The sequence below is a fragment of the Phyllobates terribilis genome, unplaced genomic scaffold (assembly GCF_046119375.1).
Source record: "Phyllobates terribilis strain yellow unplaced genomic scaffold, ASM4611937v1 Scaffold_3__8_contigs__length_932513732, whole genome shotgun sequence".
NCBI lineage: Eukaryota > Metazoa > Chordata > Amphibia > Anura > Dendrobatidae > Phyllobates > Phyllobates terribilis.
This window is the reverse complement of record NW_027362763.1, coordinates 568,597,439-568,616,925: the sequence shown is the minus strand read 5'-3', so window position 1 is coordinate 568,616,925 and position 19,487 is coordinate 568,597,439. Positions and strand designations below refer to the sequence as shown.

Below are 19,487 nucleotides of genomic sequence, written 5' to 3'. Positions count from 1 at the left end.
TGAAGTGACAGACTCATTTTTAGTAAAGATTAGGCTGTGCTGCGCATGCAACTACACTTAAAACAACTCTGCGCTGTAACCTCCAGGTCCATATGTTGTGCTGCTGTTGCCTGCACTCTGAACATATGTAATCAGCCAAAATCTCCACTCCAGCAGAGAGTCAGTGTGATGTGGCTTTTTCACTGGGCCACAGAAATAAATAAAAAATGTAATATAAAATAACCTGTTAATGCTGGACTGACTCTCACAGGGTTGGGGAAGGAGGCAGAGTATCAACAGAAGCAAAGAGTGTGGGGGTGATCAATGAGTGGAAGAGATGTTTTTTACACACACAGGTGGCGCACGTGGTTCGTGGACCCACTGTGTCATGGGGCTGGGCTTGCCTAGGAGGGGCGTAGCTAAGCGGCTACCAGGTGTTCACTGTAGGTGGAGACAGGTTTGGCCGCAGGTAGCCACCAGGTACCACTCCTAGGCAGTCCCGGCACTGTAGGAGCTGACCCCAGGGGTCAGGTACACAGACACGGATATGGATTTGGACTCAGACTACATTCAGGCTACTAAGTTCTGGATCCTATGGCAGAACGACTACTGTCAAGGACACTGACCGGGGCTCTGTTCAGAATAATAGGTTCAAGATCCTCAGGTAGAACTGTTACTGACACCGAGGGAAAGGACTGATTCGCAGACTGGTTGTAGCAGTCTGCATACATGTTACTAGGATAGGCACATGTTCAGACTTCAATGTTCGGAGACTGGTTGTAGCAGTCCGGAATACACATACAGGCACTGGTCGCATAAGGACCAGGGTTTGGGTTCAGTACTAGCCGCACAAGGATCAGGGGCTTCAAGTTCAGGGCACTGGCCACACTGAGAACAGGGATTTGGGTTCAGGACACTGGCCACATCGGGACGGTGAGTATGCCGGCATCACTGCATGGAGGGGGAAGGGGAACCACTATCCCTTGTATATAACCTTCACCAAGTTGCCATTCAGTAAAGACTGTGTTTTAGAGCGGGAGTCTTCTTTATTGAATTGTGGAACCTATGGTCCTGGCCAGCCAACACCACTGGCTACAGATGACCTGCATGGGCAGAAAGCCCTCACAGCATCAACTCACACACCAAGCCAGTACCCATTCTTTCATGTAGCGCACCAGGGCGTAAAAGGAGGAGATGAGTGCCTTGCCCGTGGCTTACGCACTTTGTGTAGTCGGCAGGATAGCATCTTGCACCTGAAAGAGCAATGAAATGAGATGAAGACTCAGATGATGGGAAAGATGGCAACCGTAGAACGGTCTAAGAAGGCACCAAGGAAGGACTTCAAGATGGTGGTGAGTGTCGCAAAATGGCAAGAAGGACCCTCCATTGTGGGTGTGACAGAGGCAAAAAAGCGCAAACCCAATGCTTCATCAGGCACACCTACTGAGGGGAATACCATAACAAAAAGCGTCATCCCACAGCAGGGAGTGACCGTAGTCACAGAGTGAGGTGAAAGAACAACATTCGCCCAGTTAGGTGTGGTCCACAGAAACGGACAGGGACATTCAAGAAACGGGTTGGAAATCAGGGCGGACTCCACCCAGTGAAAGGCGGTGCCATGGTGGGCCTCAGAGTGAGGAAGAAACAACGCCATTTGTGAGTTGGAAGTTTACGAGAGAGTTGCAGAAAACAGAGATGGCATAGTGGCAACTTATGATGATGCAATGTGAGTCAGCCGAGGAGAAGGACAATCAAGGATGGTTGCGCCAGCTGATGGAAAAGGCAGACAAGAAGGTGAGACCAAGGGTCGAGGCCGAGCTGGAGCCATAGCCTGGTTAGCGGCCTATGGTAGGGCCAAGCGTCTGAAGACTTTGCAGGCCCTTATGCCAGAGGTGATAGCTTGTGGAGCAGTGCCAATGTTGATCCAGGTTGGAGTTATTGTGACCCTGGACTATTGGGGCTGTTGTGGTGGCAGGCAGGCCCTTGAAAAACCTTGAACTCTTGGTTTTGGGGTCGCAAACTAGTGGAACTGGGGATTCTTACCCACCAAGGAGTGGAACCTCTCTTGCTCTGGAAGTGAGACTGTTACGCACACGCCCGGACTGACTGGCGTGAGCATGGTTAGTGATCCCACTGGACCATGAACCGAGGAGTGCCTGGAGGGGCGTGACTAAGTATCAACTCGGTCAGACCAAGGTCGCATGGCAGCTCAGTCGACTCCGTGGACCAGGGAGGAACCGAGCAGAGGGACCAGGTGCTACTCCAGGTCAGAACCCGGTCACAGCTGTTGACCCACACCAGGGAATGCAGGAACAGGCAAGTTAGGCTGGCATACTGACAGGTGGGTACTGGCAGGCACGGCTAGTATGCAGACAGGTGGGTACTGGCAGGCACAGCTGGTATGCAGACAGGTGGGTACTGGCAGGCACGGCTGGTATGCAGACAGGTGGGTACTGGCAGGTAGGAACGCAGGCAGGATAGGGACCAGTACAGACTGGGATACAGGAACAGAGCCGCAGGTGCGGCAGACAAGCATAGCAGAGCAAAACCCGCAGGTGTGGTAAACGAGCAGAGCAAAACCCGCAGGTGCGGTAGACAAGCAAAGCAGAGCGAAACCTGCAGGTGCGGCAGACAAGAAAAGCAGAGCAAAACCCACAGATGCGGTAGACAAGCAGAGCAGAGCAAAACCCGCAGGTGCGGTAGACAAGCAGAGCAGAGCAAAACCCACAGGTGCGGTAGACAAGCAGAGCAGAGCAAAACGCGCAGATGCGGTAGACAAGCACAGCAGAGCAAAACACGCAGGTGCGGTAGACAAGCAGAGCAGAACAAAACCCGCAGGTGCGGTAAACAAGCAGAGCAGAGCAAATCCAGCAGGTGCAGTAGAGAAGCAGAGCAGAGCAAAACCCTCAGGTGCGGTAGACAAGCAGAGCAGAGCAAAACCCGCAGGTGCGGTAGACAAGCAGAGCAGACCAAAACCCGCAACTGCGGTAGACAAGCAGAGCAGAGCAAAACCCGCAGGTGCGGTAGACAAGCAAAACAGAGAAATACCCGCAAGTGCGGTAGACAAGTAGAGCAGAGCAAAACCCGCAAGTGCGGTAGACAAGCAGAGCAGAGCAAAACCCGCAGGTGCGGTAGACAAGCAAAGCAGAGCAAAATCCACAGGTGCGGTAGACAAGCAGAGCAGAGCAAAACCCACAAGTGTGGTAGACTAGCAGAGCAGAGCAAAACCTGCAAGTGCGGTAGACTACCAGAGCAGAGCAAAACCCGCAGGTGTGGTAAACAAGCAGAGCAGAGCAAAACCGCAGGTGCGGTAGACAAGCAGAGCAGAGCAAAATCCGCAGGTGCGGTAGACAAGCAGAGCAGATACACACAGGGTACTTACAATGAAGTAGCGAGTTAACACTAAGCTCACAAACAGAAGTACAGAGACAATGAATTGGAGTTAGGTGCAGGTTCAGACACTGCAGGAAAAGGGAAGATACAAACATAGAGACAAGCAAATAACGGGCTAGGACACTGTTCAGACAGGAACTGAACCAGGAGGAAGATACAGGAACGAGCCTGGGAACTCAGCCCCCAGGGTGGCGGAACCAGACTAGAAGTCACAGATACAGGTAATGGGCCTGGGTATACAGCTCCCAGGGTGGCAGAACAGACTAGAAGTCACAGATACAGGTAACAGGCCTGGGTATTCAGCCCCCAGGGTGGCAGAAACAGACAAGATACAGGACAGGAACTGGCAACTCAGATGCACACAACACACTGAAAGAAAGTGTTGCTCAGGCACCTCCTACTGGGTGGAGGGGGTTTAAATATCCAGTGACTCATAACAATAGGCTGGGGACGCATTAGGAGTGCAAACACAGTAACTATAAGAATCAGACAGTAACCGCGCCGCCGCCCTAAGCAATCAGACAAGAGACATGAACACAGCAGGTACTGGAGCAAAGTGTGCAGCCAGGACTGATAGGTAAGATGGCGGTCTTGCATGGTGGAAGGTGGTAAGCCATGCCAGCACGCCGCCAGGGATGTTACAGAGACTATTTGTGTTTTTATGTACCTGAATGTTCAAGGATGACCATTGTTAAAAAGGGGAGGAATGTAAGGGTAGTGGACAATGACTGTCATGTCCTTGCCCTTGCAGACATCAATCGCATCAGACAAGCCGTGAGACAGGGTAGTCAAACGTTCCAGGGTCAGATACCAAGAGAGCACATAGTAAACAAGAGGGAAAAGTCAAAGGCAAAGTCAGGTCACGGTCCGAAGTCAGAATGCCAGGAAAATAGCGGATCTGAGCAAAGGGGCTGAGCAAATGGGTTGTCAGAACAAGGTCCACAGTTAGGCACAAATCGATCAATAAACAGAGCACAGAATTACCAGGCAAACAACACCACCGAGCGAATGCTAAGATTGGAAGAGATCAGGGTCTGAGAGCTCAGCTAAGTAGCAAGGTAATCATCCAGAAACAGGGAGCACCTGCAAGAAGCTCAGCACCTTCCAGGCTCAGATTGGACGGCTGAGCTGTCAATCAAAACACCGACAGCTCAGCACGCTCCTGCACCCGATTGGATGACTGAGCTGTCACTCACTGCACCCATGACACACTGAAAAGAGGAATCGTGACAGTGGGGACATATAATTTAGGTTTTAGTACATAGGGTAGGTAGTATAAGATAGTTGACTGTAGTTTAGATAGTGACTAGTGTTGAGCCACCCCCGTAGTGTTCGAGTTCGGTTCGGTTCGTCGAACACCCGTGTGTTCGCCGAACTGTTCGTCGAACTGTTCGTCGAACACCTTCGAACACCGTTAAAACCAATGGCAGGCAAACAAAAACACATAGAAACACATAGAAAACACCTTCAAAGGTGTCCAAAAGCTGACAAACTGCTCAGAAGACACAACTAACACATGGAAAAGTGACAAGTACATATAGTCATGCGAAAAGAAAAGAGGTGGAGGAGTAAAAGGAGGGGGAGACACAGATATAGGCATGTCATGCCCTTCTAAAATCCAAAAAGTGAGAAGCCGAGACGGCCAGTCCGCTCCTGCCCGTGCCACCTCCGTGTCGCCGGGTTTGTGCCAGAGCCGCGGTGAACCCTGATGGCCAGCCCCCCTCTCCCAATACTGGTGCCTGTCCGCTGGTGGGTCGAGAGAGCCCCCCTGTGGTGGAGGCAGCTCTAAGCTTTTTAATTTAAATTGTCCCTCTAATTTGAATGAATACACTTTAAATCCATTTACAAGGATCTATTGGAGGGCAAGTCTCATGCCAGCAGCCGCGTAATTCCAGCTCCAGTAGCGTCCACTAAAGCTGCTGCAGTTAAAAAGCTTTTATAAGGATCGAGCTCGGCTGTCCACCGCAAGGCATCCTAGTGCCAGTCCCAGCCCCTATGCCTTGGGGTGCCTCCTGATGCTCTTCACTAAGTATCCCGTGGTCCCGAAGCATTTCCTTTGAAAAAATTAAGTGTCCAAACTACAGGTGGTGTAGCTTGCTTAACAGCCGGGATAATCCGCTGACTAGCAGACACTGCTACTAGGCACAAAGTATTTCCTGGGCTAGATGCAGTTAAAAATTTGTAAGTAGATACTCTCGTTGGATGCTGAGAAAGCATTCCATAGAGTCTCCTGGCACGCCATATATGATTCTCTTAAAAAGCTTGGGGTAGGGGTCTAGGGGACCCTTTTATAGCCAAAATCACGGCCCTGTATCACAATACGTCACCTAGGCTGAAGATAAATGGAACTGTAGCACCGAGGGCTCGGTTGCTACAGACGTATTGCACCTCACCCAGAGGTGTGATATCTCACTCTCAGATAAGGATAGAGTGTGGATCAGGACCCGACACCTGCATGCATTACACCACATTGCCGTGGGGCAGGGCGACCAATATGCCCCTGAGATGGGCACGACAGTCCCTGTCCCTGGCTGGAGTGGGGGGAGGGAACACTGAGGAAGGGGAACCCTGCAGTGCAGGAGCAGGGAGGAAGCAGTTCCTGGGTGCATTGAGAAGGGAGTATAAAAGGTGGGCACCATCTTAGTTCAGTGCAGAGAAGTCTGAGCAGAAGTGGCAGGGAGCAGGGGCTCTGCATGAGCTCTGCTCCGGAGGCGGGCCTAGTAACAGAGGCCCAGGCCTGCAAGAGGGAGAAGGAAGGAAGAGGAGCGGAGAAGGCTCCAGGAATGAGGAATGAAGGGATCCCAGGGGTGCGGACGGGCGAGTCGCCACCGCACGCCCGAATCCACCTGCGTGGAGGGGTCAGGCCAAAGGGGGAGACCGGTCCCCGAACTAGTGGAGGCAGGAAACGACCCTCAGCTAGAAACCGGAGGCTCTGACATTTTATGTGGCGCAGCCCCTTGCTCCACCCGCTAGGAAGGCACCACATAGGGTCAGGGAAACTGGCGCCAAGTTTACCAAGAGGAGGCCCGAGGCAGCCGGACAGAAGTGTTGGTAAGAAAGGCCAGACAAAGGACACACAAAGGGGGTCCTGTGAAGCGCTCCAAAGTTATCTGGGAGTTGTCTGAGCCCCTCACCTGGTGAGCACAGTACGACGTGGGCAGCCGTTACCTGCAGACGTGGTCTGGATAATAAGAACTGTGAGTAAAGGCCCTGAACTGCATCACTGACTCCGTGTCGTTACTGCTGCTGCCCTGCACCATCACCCCCATCCTCCGCATACACTGCCCTGAGGCTATACTCCTCCCGTGGGGAGTTATGCTACGCTCTGCTGCACCCACAACACCAGCCTTAGCGGTCTGCCCTGTAGCGGCGGTTCACTCTGACCGCAATCCACGGGTGGCGTAGTCGGACATTTAAACATCAAAACCACATAAATAGTTCCGCCACTGGTTTGACCGCCCTGAGCCACGGAACCGGATCGCCGCCACGAAGACTACAACCACCAGCATCCACCAAAAAGGGTCCGGCTCCGGGTGTCCCAAGGCCCAGGGGGTGCGTCAGAACATTTTCATCACCTTTCACAATCACCAATGGGACAAGGCAGGGATGTCCTCTGTCCCCTCTCTTATACATCCTAGTGACGGAGCACCTGCTCTCATCAATTCGCCATAACCCCAATATTAGGTGGATTGAGGTGGGAGGCACCGAGTACAAGTGCTCTCTATTTGCTGATGATGTCCTAGTATATATCACTCAATCACATATATCCATCCCTGCTGTTATGGCTGAAATAGATCACTTTGTTACATGGTAAAATTTTAAAATCAATGCAGCGAAGTCTGAGGCCCTCGATGTCTCCCTCCCTAAATCCATATAGGATTCCATCCAGTCCAACTTTCCCTTTGCCTGGCCCTCACAGGGTATCAAATACTTAGGAATTCCTATTCATAGAGACCTCTCCCATCTATGTTATCTTAATTTTGGGCCCTTTATTGAACAATTCCATACAGACCACGGTTGGCAAGTTGGAACTGTGAGATTCACTACGTGCACCACTGGTATTTTGTGGAAAAGCACATGTAAGATTCTGCAACAGTCTCTGCTGATACTCCTGCATGCGTGCATCCCTTTCTATGGCAGGAATAATTTCTGAAAATTTACTTTTGTACCGGGGATCTAACAGTGTGGCAACCCAGTAGTCAGGATTATTTCTAATTCTCACAATTCGAGGGTCATGTTGCAGGTAGTGCAGCAAGAAGGCACTCATGTGTGTTGCGCATCCAGGAGCACCAAGTCCCTGTTGTGTTGGTGGCGAGGTAACAATCATGCTTCCTTCCTCTTTCCTCTCCCTCCAACCTCGCACAACAGAAATGTGATCAAGGTCTCCCTCATCTGATGAGTCTTCCATCAGTTCGTCCTCCACTTCTTCCTGGGCTCCTGCACCTTCCTCACTAGTTTGGCTGCTACCAAAATCATCTCCCCCACCCTCACATGCCTGCCGCCCTGGTGCTGCCGACCGTCTGGACCTTGCAGATGTTAGCCCTTCCGCATACAACTCCTCCTCCTCTACTTCCTCCACCTCCTCTTGTGCCACCACCTGACTCCGAATTCTGTTTAACATGTGCTCCAGCATGTAAATCACCGGAATAGTCATGCTGATAATGGCATCGTCAGCACTAAACATCTTCGTCGCCATTTCAAAACTGTGCAGAAGGGTGCATAGGTCCCTGATCTGAGACCACTCCTCCAGCGTGATTTGCCCCACCTCTGAATCTCGTTGGCCCAGGCTATACGTCAGAACGTATTGCACCAGGGCTTGTCGGTGCTGCCACAGTCGCTGCAACATGTGCAGAGTTGAATTCCACCGGGTAGGCACATCGCATTTTAGCCGGTGAAGTGGCAGGCCCAACGACTTCTGTAGAGATGTAAGTCGCTGAGCTGCGGGATGCGAACGGCGGAAGTGAGCACACAGCGACCGTGCCCTCTGCAGAAGGCCATCTAGTCTGGGATAGTGGGCTAAAAATTGCTGGACAACCAGGTTCAACACGTGAGCCATACAAGGCACGTGTGTGACATTGCCCCGGCGAAGGGCCGCACCCAGGTTTGCAGCATTGTCGCACACGGCCTTCCCTGGTTTCAGGTCCAGTGGAGACAACCATTCATGAAATTGGTTCTCCAGAGCTGACCACAACTCCTCAGCTGTGTGACTCACATTTCCCAGACATTTCAATGTAAAAACCGCCTGATGACGTTGAGCCCTACTGCCAGCATAGTAAGGAGGTGTGCAGGATCCCTTCTGCGCAGTTAGAAAGCTTGTGGCATGACCAGACAGGCTTTGGGTGCAGGTGGAAGACCGAGAGGAGGTTGAGGAGGCAGAAGCAGTGGAGGAAAAATGACATAAAGAGGATTGACGCACAACTCGTGGGGACGGCAAGACTTGGACAGCAGCCCCTTGTCCTGCTGTCACCATAGTTACCCAGTGCCCAGTCAGCGACATGTAACGCCCCTGTCCATGCCTACTCGTCCAAGTGTCTGTGGTGAAATGCACCCTGTCACACACAGAGTTTCTCAAAGAAGCGGTGATGTTGTGTGCGACATGCTGGTGGAGCGCAGGCACACCTTTCTTTGAGAAGTAGTGCCGACTGGGCATCTGGTACTGGGGCACTGCGACGGACATAAGGTCTCGAAAATCCTCTGTGTCCACCAGGCGGAAAGGCAGCATTTCTGTAGCCAAGAGCTTGCAGATGGTGAAATTCAACCTCTTAGCTTTCTCATGGCTAGGAGGAAATGGTCTTTTACTTGTCCACATCTGAGGGACCGAGGGCTGGCTATTGTGCTTAGACGGGGTTGATAAGGGTGTCCCCGGCAAACTGCCGTTCTGTGAGGAAGATGCAGGCGGACATGTTAGGTTGCCTTGATCCAAAGGTGGTGCTATCGATGTCGGACAGCGCTCAAGACCAGCTGGTGTTACCACCTCCAAAGAAAATGATGACCTGCCAATCACGCTGGCTGTTGCGGGTAAAGAGGTGGCAGGTCTGCGCCCCAAAACAGGTGTGACTGCTGTCCCCCCAGTCACAGAGGATGAAGAGGCCGCGGATGCACAAGATATGGCAGACGGTGGTTGGCCCGGCCGGCTAGACCGCATTGTAGCACACTGAGCTTCCCACTGCAACTTATACTTCATGTCCATGTGCCGGTTCATGCATGAAGTACTCAAACTATGTATTTTTTGGCCTCTACTTAGCTTTTGCTGACAAATGTTACAGATAACACGAGTTGGGTCATCTTTATCGATCTGAAAAAATGCCCAGGCTATGCAAGGCTTAGCACCCATGCGACCTGAAGAGCCACCACGACTTGTGGTGAGAGGCAGAGTTGTGTTTGAGGATGCAGTTGTTGACGTGCTTCCAGTACTACGTCTCTGTCCAGGAAGGCGCAACCTGACCTCGTCGTCACTAGCATCTTCCTCCACCTCCTCTGCTGACCTCATCTCTTGGCTGACTGTGGGTTGACAGTAAGTGGGATCTCCGACCTCATCATCATCACCCTGTGCGTTATCACACCCGTCGTCCTCAGAGCCAACCTGTTCCTGCCCTGACAAAAAACTAAAGTTGTCGCTCCAATCAGGTATTTGAGTCTTATCATCGTCTTCCTCATTGTCTCCACCAACAGGAGTTACAGTTTGGGAATGAGGGTCTACATTATGGTCAGAACCTTCTGCGTCTGGTCCTGGATCCGACTCATAAAGATTCTGGGCATCAGTGCAGATCATTTCCTCGTCTGGATTCCCAGGCTATAGTATGAGTAAACAGCTCTGCAGACTCAACTATCTGTTCTACCTCATACTCAGACGGGCAGCTGGAGATTTGGGAGCTGTGAGGAAGCAAGTGCGATTTGGGTGACACCTTTGAGGACTGGAGTATTTGTGATGTTGAAGTTGATGTGGAGGAGAGCCCACTTAAAGGAGCACTTGATATCCGTTGAAGCACCTGCTGTTTTTGTGCCTCATCTGGAATTTGTAGCGATTGGCGTGGCCGTAAGAAAGGGATCTTATCACATTGTCCGCTAAAAGAAGTAGACATTTTAGTTTGGCTGGAAGATGGTCTTTCTTCTGCACCTACCCCACGGACACAACCTTTTTTCCCCTTCCCAACACGCCTATTCCCCTTTCCACCAGCAGCAGGCCTTTTTCCACTCATTTTGGTGGTTAACTAATTCACAACTCTGGAGTTGTTTGCACAAAAAAACAATGGATGGTAACCGAGCAGAGCTGAGTGGCCAAACTGTGGTATTAGGCCAAAACTATTGGCTGGGTTAGATGCAGAAAAAAATTATTTTTAATTTGCAACCTGATGGAGGTCAGTATAGATGGACTAATAGACCAAGTCCCACACACCGCTAGAAGCCCAAATATTTTTTCAGAGCTAGATGCAGAAATTTTTTTTATTCAATTTGCAACCTGATGGAGGTCAGTATAGATGGACTAATAGACCAAGTCCCACACACTGCTAGAAGCCCAAATATTTTTTCAGAGCTAGATGCAGAAAAAAATTATTTTTAATTTGCAACCTGATGGAGGTCAGTATAGATGGACTAATAGACCAAGTCCCACACACCGCTAGAAGCCCAAATATTTTTTCAGAGCTAGATGCAGAAAAAAATTATTTTTAATTTGCAACCTGATGGAGGTCAGTATAGATGGACTAATAGACCAAGTCCCACACACCGCTAGAAGCCCAAATATTTTTTCAGAGCTAGATGCAGAAAAAAATTATATTCAATTTGCAACCTGCTGGAGGTCAGTATAGAAGGACTAATAGAACAAGTCCCACACACTGCTAGAAGCCCAAATATTTTTTCAGAGCTAAATGAAGAAAAAAATTATTTTTAATTTGCAACCTGATGGAGGTCAGTATAGATGGACTAATAGACCAAGTCCCACACACTGCTAGAAGCCCAAATATTTTTTCAGAGCTAGATGCAGAAAAAAATTATTTTTAATTTGCAACCTGATGGAGGTCAGTATAGATGGACTAATAGACCAAGTCCCACACACTGCTAGAAGCCCAAATATTTTTTCAGAGCTAGATGCAGAAAAAAATTATTTTTAATTTGCAACCTGATGGAGGTCAGTATAGATGGACTAATAGAACAAGTCCCACACGCTGCTAGAAGCCCAAATATTTTTTCAGAGATAAATGAAGAAAAAAATTATTTTTAATTTGCAACCTGATGGAGGTCAGTATAGATGGACTAATAGACCAAGTCCCACACACTGCTAGAAGCCCAAATATTTTTTCAGAGCTAGATGCAGAAAAAAATTATTTTTAATTTGCAACCTGATGGAGGTCAGTATAGATGGACTAATAGACCAAGTCCCACACACCGCTAGAAGCCCAAATATTTTTTCAGAGCTAGATGCAGAAAAAAATTATATTCAATTTGCAACCTGCTGGAGGTCAGTATAGAAGGACTAATAGAACAAGTCCCACACACTGCTAGAAGCCCAAATATTTTTTCAGAGCTAAATGAAGAAAAAAATTATTTTTAATTTGCAACCTGATGGAGGTCAGTATAGATGGACTAATAGACCAAGTCCCACACACTGCTAGAAGCCCAAATATTTTTTCAGAGCTAGATGCAGAAAAAAATTATATTCAGTTTGCAACCTGATGGAGGTCAGTATAGATGGACTAATAGAATGATGCTATGCCCAAAAGATTTTACTTCACTAGGTGCAGTAAAAAAATTGGTATTCTATACACAGGTGGTATATCTTGCAACACAGATAGGCTACTCCACTGACTAACACACTCTGCAATAGGCCAAAAAGGATTAGCTTTGCTAGATTCAGCCAAATGCTGTGAAAAAAACTTGCACAGCACTGGCACAGACCTGCCTGGCAAAAACTGATAGGAACTGATGTAACCTAGTCCTGAAAAGGACTCCAATTACAATTAGTCTTTACTCCCACAATCTATCTATTTAAGAGCACAGACCTGCCTGATAAAAGTCGTAGGAAATGCTGTAACCTAGTCCTTAAAAGGACTGCAATCACAACTATTCCCTACTCCCAAGCTATCTGTATATTTGTGCGAAAATTGGCTTGAAATTAACAAGGTATAGCGCACACAGCAACAGCGGTGCCGTCTAACACGCAGCTGCAGCAGTGAGAAAATGGTGGCGACGGGGAAAATGGCTTGGTCTTATAGGGCAAGGACATGTGACATACACTGCCAATCACACATGCCCTTGCTTGTGTGAAAAAAAGCACTTCGCTCCGTGTGTGCGCTGCTGATAGGCTGACAGATTGCACCTCCCCACTGCAAATGCGGGAAAGAGAAAAAAAAATGGAGATCTTCATTGTTCCTGCAGAGATCCATCCCCTGCCCCTCCCCCCGCCCCGCTGTACACTCAAACTGCGTATTAACATTAATTTTCATCATTACTGAGAAAAAATCCAGTTATGATTTTGGTGCACGAACAGTTATCGAACATAACCTCGAACAGCCGAATTTTTCTCAAATTGTTCGTGTTCGCCGACCGGCTCGAACACCGCCCAAAACAGCTCGAATTTGAGATTGGCGAACAGTTCGAGTAGAACAACGCTCATCTCTAATAGTGACGTTAGGATAAGGTAAGAGTTAATGTTTGGGACTAGCCCATAGTGGGAGGGACTTATTTTTAGGACAAGTGACTGCTTTCTGTATATAGTTAGTTCGAGTTTAGAGTGTAAAGTGAGCAGTGCTGCCAAGGGGTGATCTATAGCAAGAGGAGAGTGAGGTGAGGGATAGCAAGATCCTTAGTTACTGACAAGAGAGAGTGGCCTTCCATAACAGGATCCTTGAATAGGGCAACGAATCCTGAGCTTCCAAAACGTTGAGGGTAACGGACCTAAACAGGATTGAGGTCATAGGACTAGTGGGGTTCCCAAGTGGTAGATTCAGGGTGCCAGTAGTGGAAGAAATAGGATGTGGAACTGCTGAGCGAGTAGAGAGACTTGCTGATCAGGACTGTGGCGACCAGCTGGATTGCAACGAAGTATGACAAAACAGTTTCTTTACTGACCCTGGAGTAGACTGCAGAGGAAGGATACTGTGTGAATGAAAATGCTTCTTACTGTAAAAGAAACTTTCATATGACTTTGTACCCGCTATCCCTTGTACATAATCATCACCAAGTTACCGTTCAGTAAAGACTGTTTTTAGAATGGGAGTCTCCTTTATTTAGCTGTGGAACCTACGGTACTGGCAAGCCAACTTCACAGGCTACAGGGAACCTGCATAGGCACAAAGCCCTACAGTTCCAACTCACACACCCAGCCAGGACCCATTCTTTCATGTGGCGCACTGGGGCGTAAAAGGAGGAGACGAGTGCCTCGACCGCGGCTGCTGCCCCGCGTTGTGCTACACTCACACTATTCAGATTTTGGCTTTACTTTATGGTTCCAGTGGTTTCCACGTAATCACAAATATGCGATTTGCCTACTTGTGGTCACGTGCCGACTAGCGTCTGACCCGCTTCCTTAAATAGATTCAATTCTGAAACAGCTGAGACTCTATTTAGGATTTTGCAAGCTGCAGGACTTGCTGAAAATTACCTTAGTGGTAGATAACCCGTTAGAAAAAGATTGTTTCTCTTTTATTTGTCTCCTAAATTCAGTATAACATTAACCCCTTCCCGACATGCGCCGTACATGTACTGCTCTGCGGGAGCTGTGTTCCCGCAAAGAGCAGTACATGTATGGCACAGAGATCGGACGGGCTCACACTAAGCGCCGCTGCAATCACATGATGATGTCAGCTCTGTGTGAGAGCTGACACCCCATAGCATCACCCACGATCGGTGCTAGCACCGATTGCGGGCGTTTAACCTCTCTGATACCGCTGTGAATAATGACAGAGACATCGCGGGGCATCGCAGAGGGAGTGGGCTCCCTCTGTGATCCCATCAACACAATGCTATGTGATTGCGTTGTGTTGATGGTCTCTATAGTTACCTCCAGTCCCAAGATGGCCGCAGGGTCATTCAGGGTTCTACAGGAAGGTGGCCACTCAGCTGAGACGCCTCCTTCCTGCCTGTCAGAAGCTGCTCTGATGCTCTGCGGTGCCGATGCATTGCAGAGCATCAAATCAGCGATCTGACAGTTTGAAAATGATGTCCCACCCTGGGACAATGTAAAACAGTAAAGAAACATTTAATAAAAATTATAAAAATATTTTTTTAAAAAAATCACAAAATAAAGAAAAAAAGGAAAAAATATTATTCCAATAAATACACTGTGTTCCAAATTATTATGCAAATAATATTTTCTCAAATTTTCCCAAATTACCTATATGAATTGCAGTCATTGTAATTTTCCAGTCAAATAACTATTAGAGTATAATTGAAAGGTTTTTGTACAAACTGCCTATGATAACAGTATATTTTTAAAAAAATAAAAAACTCAAACTGCACTCAAAATGCATGTTCCAAATTATTATGCACAGCAGAGTTTTCAACCTTTTCACTTTAATAAAGAACAAAAAAATGGTCATTTTTGAAATTATAAGCATTAGCAGGTTATTACAAACTGAAATCAAACAGTTTTCAACTCAAAACTTTATTCTAGGTGATGTTACATTTGCAAATAGGACCGCTTGTTCGAAAGGAGCTTCTGAACTCTCTCGTCCATTGAATTTGTCAGGTTTTGGATGGTTTCTGCTTCAATTGTTTTGCATGAGGACAGAATACCCTCCCAGAGCTGTTGCTTAGATGTGAACTGCCTCCCGCCATCATAGACACTCCTTTTGATGATGCTCCAGAGGTTCTCAATGGGGTTGAGGTCAGGGGAGCATGGGGGCCACACCATAAGTTTGTCCCCTTTTATGCCCATAGCAGCCAGAGATGCAGATGTGTTATGTGCAGCATGAGAAAGGGCATTATCATGCATGAAAATGATCTTGCTGGCCTTGAATTTCCTTAAGGATATACAACCACTTTAAAAAGGAATGTTGCATTTCTATTTTATTTGTCATTAAAATCCAATATAAGGATAAATAAGGCACAAGATAATCCAATGATATTGATAGAGTTTTTTTGCAGACAGAGAAAGGCCAGAGGATCAAATTATAACTTTCGTGAAAACTACTTCTCCACCAGAGTCCTTTCTCCTGCAGATATCCTTTGGAAATCTGTCTCATCAAATTGGAACATTTCCAAGAACTGGTCCAGCTTGCTATGGGCTTTCTATCATGTTGCATCCTTAGGGTGCTGTCAGGAAGGGTATTCAGTATAACCTGGGGATTTCTCACATCCATTCAGATAAGGTTATCTTAAACAAGTGTGGAAAACTTTGACATTTGTAAAAATGAATCAGGCATGATTCAGTACCAACATTCATTCACCCACTGCTGATGCCGCTCACTAGATAGGCCTTCCCATCTGCTTGCCTGGCCATTGCCTTCTACACTTTTCTGTTACTGTTAGTGCCGATGTCCCAAGTCCAGCCAGTCATCTATTTCCTTTCCACTATGTGATCTATGCTATAATACAGCTGCCAAGAGCTGCCAGTCCTATCCCTACCATTACAGACATCTCCTAGCCTGTCCTTTCTTATTCTATTCTACCCACTCGACACCCACACACATCTCCTGCTTTTCTACACTATGTACAGGTATATTCTACTGCTGCTGGGAAGTGGACCTTCAGTGTATACAGACATTACATGGTTTCAACATTTTCATTTCAAGTCTTCATGACAAGCCATTGTTTCTTTACTTTGAAATCAGCTAGCCTGGTCCTGTTCTCTAAACTCAGGAATGTTTTTTAGATGGCTTGAAGACATCAAACAGTTCAGTTTCATAATGTTACAAAAAATATATAGTTTGTTACCTGGAATGGTGGAAGGTTCAACTGAAGAAATAATAATAAGCTCAATTAGAAAAGAATTTAAAAGTTAGCTCAAACTTATATTTCTTCTGCGTTTGTTCATCCATCTTTTTACCTGAACATCTGGCTAACAATGGAAAGCTTCTCAAACTTTTAGTACTGAGGTCTCACTATGCCTGCCAAAATTAAAGTGCTTGTTTTCCTGAGGTTATTTTTTAGCAAACACTGCAGCTTGCTGAATCCTAACAGTGTGAAATGTACACAGTGCTAGAATTCAGCTACACTTGCTGGATCCGGCAGTCATTACTTCATCGCAAATATTCGATTTTCATATTTGCAATTACATGCCGACTAGAGTCTCACCTACTTTGTTCATTAGATTCTACTCAAATATGGCTTATGAATTGCCTTAGGAATGGACAACGTCATTTAAAAAGAATATAACATTTCTCTTTTACTTGTCTCTTACATCCAGTATAACAATAAAATAGGTACAAAATAAGCCAATGATGTTGATAAAGTAGAGTTTTCTGCAGACAGAGAAAGACCTTTGTCTCAAATATTCACTATTGTGGTCCTTCCTTCAGGAGATACCCTGAGCTCCGATCCCATGGACTACTGGCTCAGCAGATTGGAAGATTGGACAACTGGCAAGAACTGGTTCAATTAACTTTGGGCATACTAACTATCATATCCCACCTCTAATGTGCTGTCAGAGAATGTATTCAGCACAGGCATTGGCTTTTTCACAGTTATTCGGATAAAGTTATCATGCACAAGTGTGGAAAACTGTACATTTGTAACAATGAATCAGACATGAATCAATGCCAATTTTCATTCACCCATGGTTCATGCCAATGATTTGAACGGGCATGCCATCTGCTTGCCAGTTTTATTGTCTTCTATGCTTTTCTGCTGCCGCCAGTTCAAATGGCCCATTCCCAGCCAGTAATCACCTCCTGTTCACCATGTGATTTATACTGTACTACTGCTGCCAAGTGCACCCTCTTTAGTGTACACAAACATGAAACAGCTCCTAAAATAGGGATTATTTTTTCACGTCTTGGTGACAAGCCATTGATTCTTCATTTTTAAATTGGTTAACCTGGTCTTGTTCTCTAAACAAAGTAATGATTCTTGGATTGCTTGTACACGTCAAATGATTTGATTTCATAATGTTACACAAAAAAATATATAGTTTACGTTACCTGGAATTGTGGTAGGTTTATCTGCAGAAATAAAAGTTATCTCAGTTAGAATAGAATTTAAAAGTTAACTCAAAGTCTTATTTTTTCTGCCTTTGTTGATTCATCTATTTACCTGACTATCTGGCTAAGTGTGCAAAGCTTCTCAAAGTTTGACTACTGAGGCCTCACTATGTGTGCCAAAATTAAAGTGGTTGTTCATATCAGAAATTTTCAGCAAGCACTGCAGCATGACAAATCCTAACAGTGTGGAATGTACACACCACTAAGATTCGGCTCTTCTTGCGGGCTCCAGCGGTCTTCACGTGGTTGCAAATTTTTAATTTGCATATTTGCCATTACAAGTTGACTGCAAAACTGGCTGAAACTTCCACTTAGGATTTGCAAGCTGCCGGGCTTGCCTGAATTTCCTTAAGATGGGCAACTCTTTTAAAAGGAATGTTACATATATTTTTTATTTGTCTCTTATAAATAGTATAGCAATAAAATAGACACAAGATAAGCCAATGATGTTGATAAAGTTGAGTTTTTTGCAGACAGAGAAAGGCTGCAGCATCAAATAACTTTAGTGAAAACTGCTTCTCCTCCAAAGTCATTTATCTGGCAGACACCCTGAGTCCCGATCCGTTGGATATTTGGCTCAGCAGATCGGAACATTACCAAGAACTGGTCCAGTTTGCTATGGGCATACTCTCATGTTGCATCTCCAGTGTGTTGTCAGAGAGGGTATTCAGCCCAACCAAGCGATTTTCACATCCATTCGGATCAGATTATCTTCCACAAGTGTGGAAAACTTTACAATTGTAGAAATGAATCAGGCAAAAATCAGTGCCAACTTTCATTTACTCACAGCTGATGCCAATGAATGGAAAGGCTATGCCATCTGCTTGCCTTTCCCTTGTCTTCCATTTTCTGTTGCTGCCGGTGCCGGTGCCAATGACCCAAGACAAGACGTCATCTACTTCCTGTCTACCATGTGATCTGTACTGTACTACTGCTGCAAAGAGCTGCCAGTCCTATCCGTACACTTGCAGACATCTCCTAGCCTTTCCTTTCCTATTCTATACTCTGCGGTTGCTGTCACTCACACACATCTCCTGCTTTTGTACAGTGTGTAGTATAGGTATACTCTACTGCTGCTGGGAAGTGTACTCACTTCAGCATGCAAAGATATGAAACGGCTCCTTAAATTGGGATCATTTTTCAAGTCTCCATGACAAGCCATTCCTTCTTCGTTTTGAAATGAGCTAGTCTGGTCCTGTTCTCTAAGTACAGGCATGATATCTGGATGGCTTGAAGACATCAAACAGTTCAGTTTCATAATCTTACAAAAAATATATAGTTTATGTTACCTGGAATGGTGGTAGGTTCAACTGCAGAAATAATAATAAGCTCAATTAGAGAATAACTTAAAAGTTATCTCAAACGTATATTTCTTCTATCTTTAAATCGGTTGTTTACCTCAGGATATTTTCAGCAAGCACTGCAGCTTGCCAAATCCTAACAGTGTGGAATGTACACAGTGCTAGAATTCAGCTGCACTTGCTGGACACAGAAGTTGTCACTTAATCGCAAATATCCAATTTGGATATTTGAGATTAAATTCCAAATAGATTCTCCCCTGCTTTCCTCATTAGATTTTATTGAAATGTGGCTAAAACACTAACTATGATTTGGAAGATCCAGTGCTTCCCTGAATTCTCTTTATGGATGGACAACTTCTTTAACCCCTTCATGACCGGAGCATTTTCCGTTATTGCGTGTTTGTTTTTATGTCCCTTTATTTTCAGAGCCATAACTTTTTTATTTTTTGTCAATATGGCCGTGTTAGGGCTTATTTTTTTGCAGGACAAGTTGTACTTTTGAACGATATCACTGGTTTTACCATATCGTGTACTGGAAAATGGGAAAAAAATTCCAAGTGCGGTGAAATTGCAAAAATAGTGCAATTCTACAGTTGTTTTTATTTTTTTATCCCGTTCACTGAATGCTAAAACTGACCCGTGATTATTATTCTCCATGTCATTCCGAGTTCATAGA

At 46.4% G+C, this 19,487-nt stretch overlaps 1 protein-coding gene across 1 annotated transcript in view; it reads right to left on the bottom strand.

Moving 5' to 3' along the window:
- The window catches only part of LOC141257186 (scavenger receptor cysteine-rich domain-containing protein DMBT1-like), a 458,733-nt gene that overhangs the window by 194,293 nt on the left and 244,953 nt on the right, over window positions 1-19,487 (bottom strand). The window contains exons 26-28 of the mRNA XM_073671423.1: window positions 18,800-18,820; window positions 17,451-17,471; window positions 16,246-16,266 (exon numbers count right to left, since the gene is read on the bottom strand). Coding sequence (XP_073527524.1) covers window positions 16,246-16,266; window positions 17,451-17,471; window positions 18,800-18,820 — 63 coding nt within the window. The remainder of the gene's footprint in view (window positions 1-16,245; window positions 16,267-17,450; window positions 17,472-18,799; window positions 18,821-19,487) is intronic.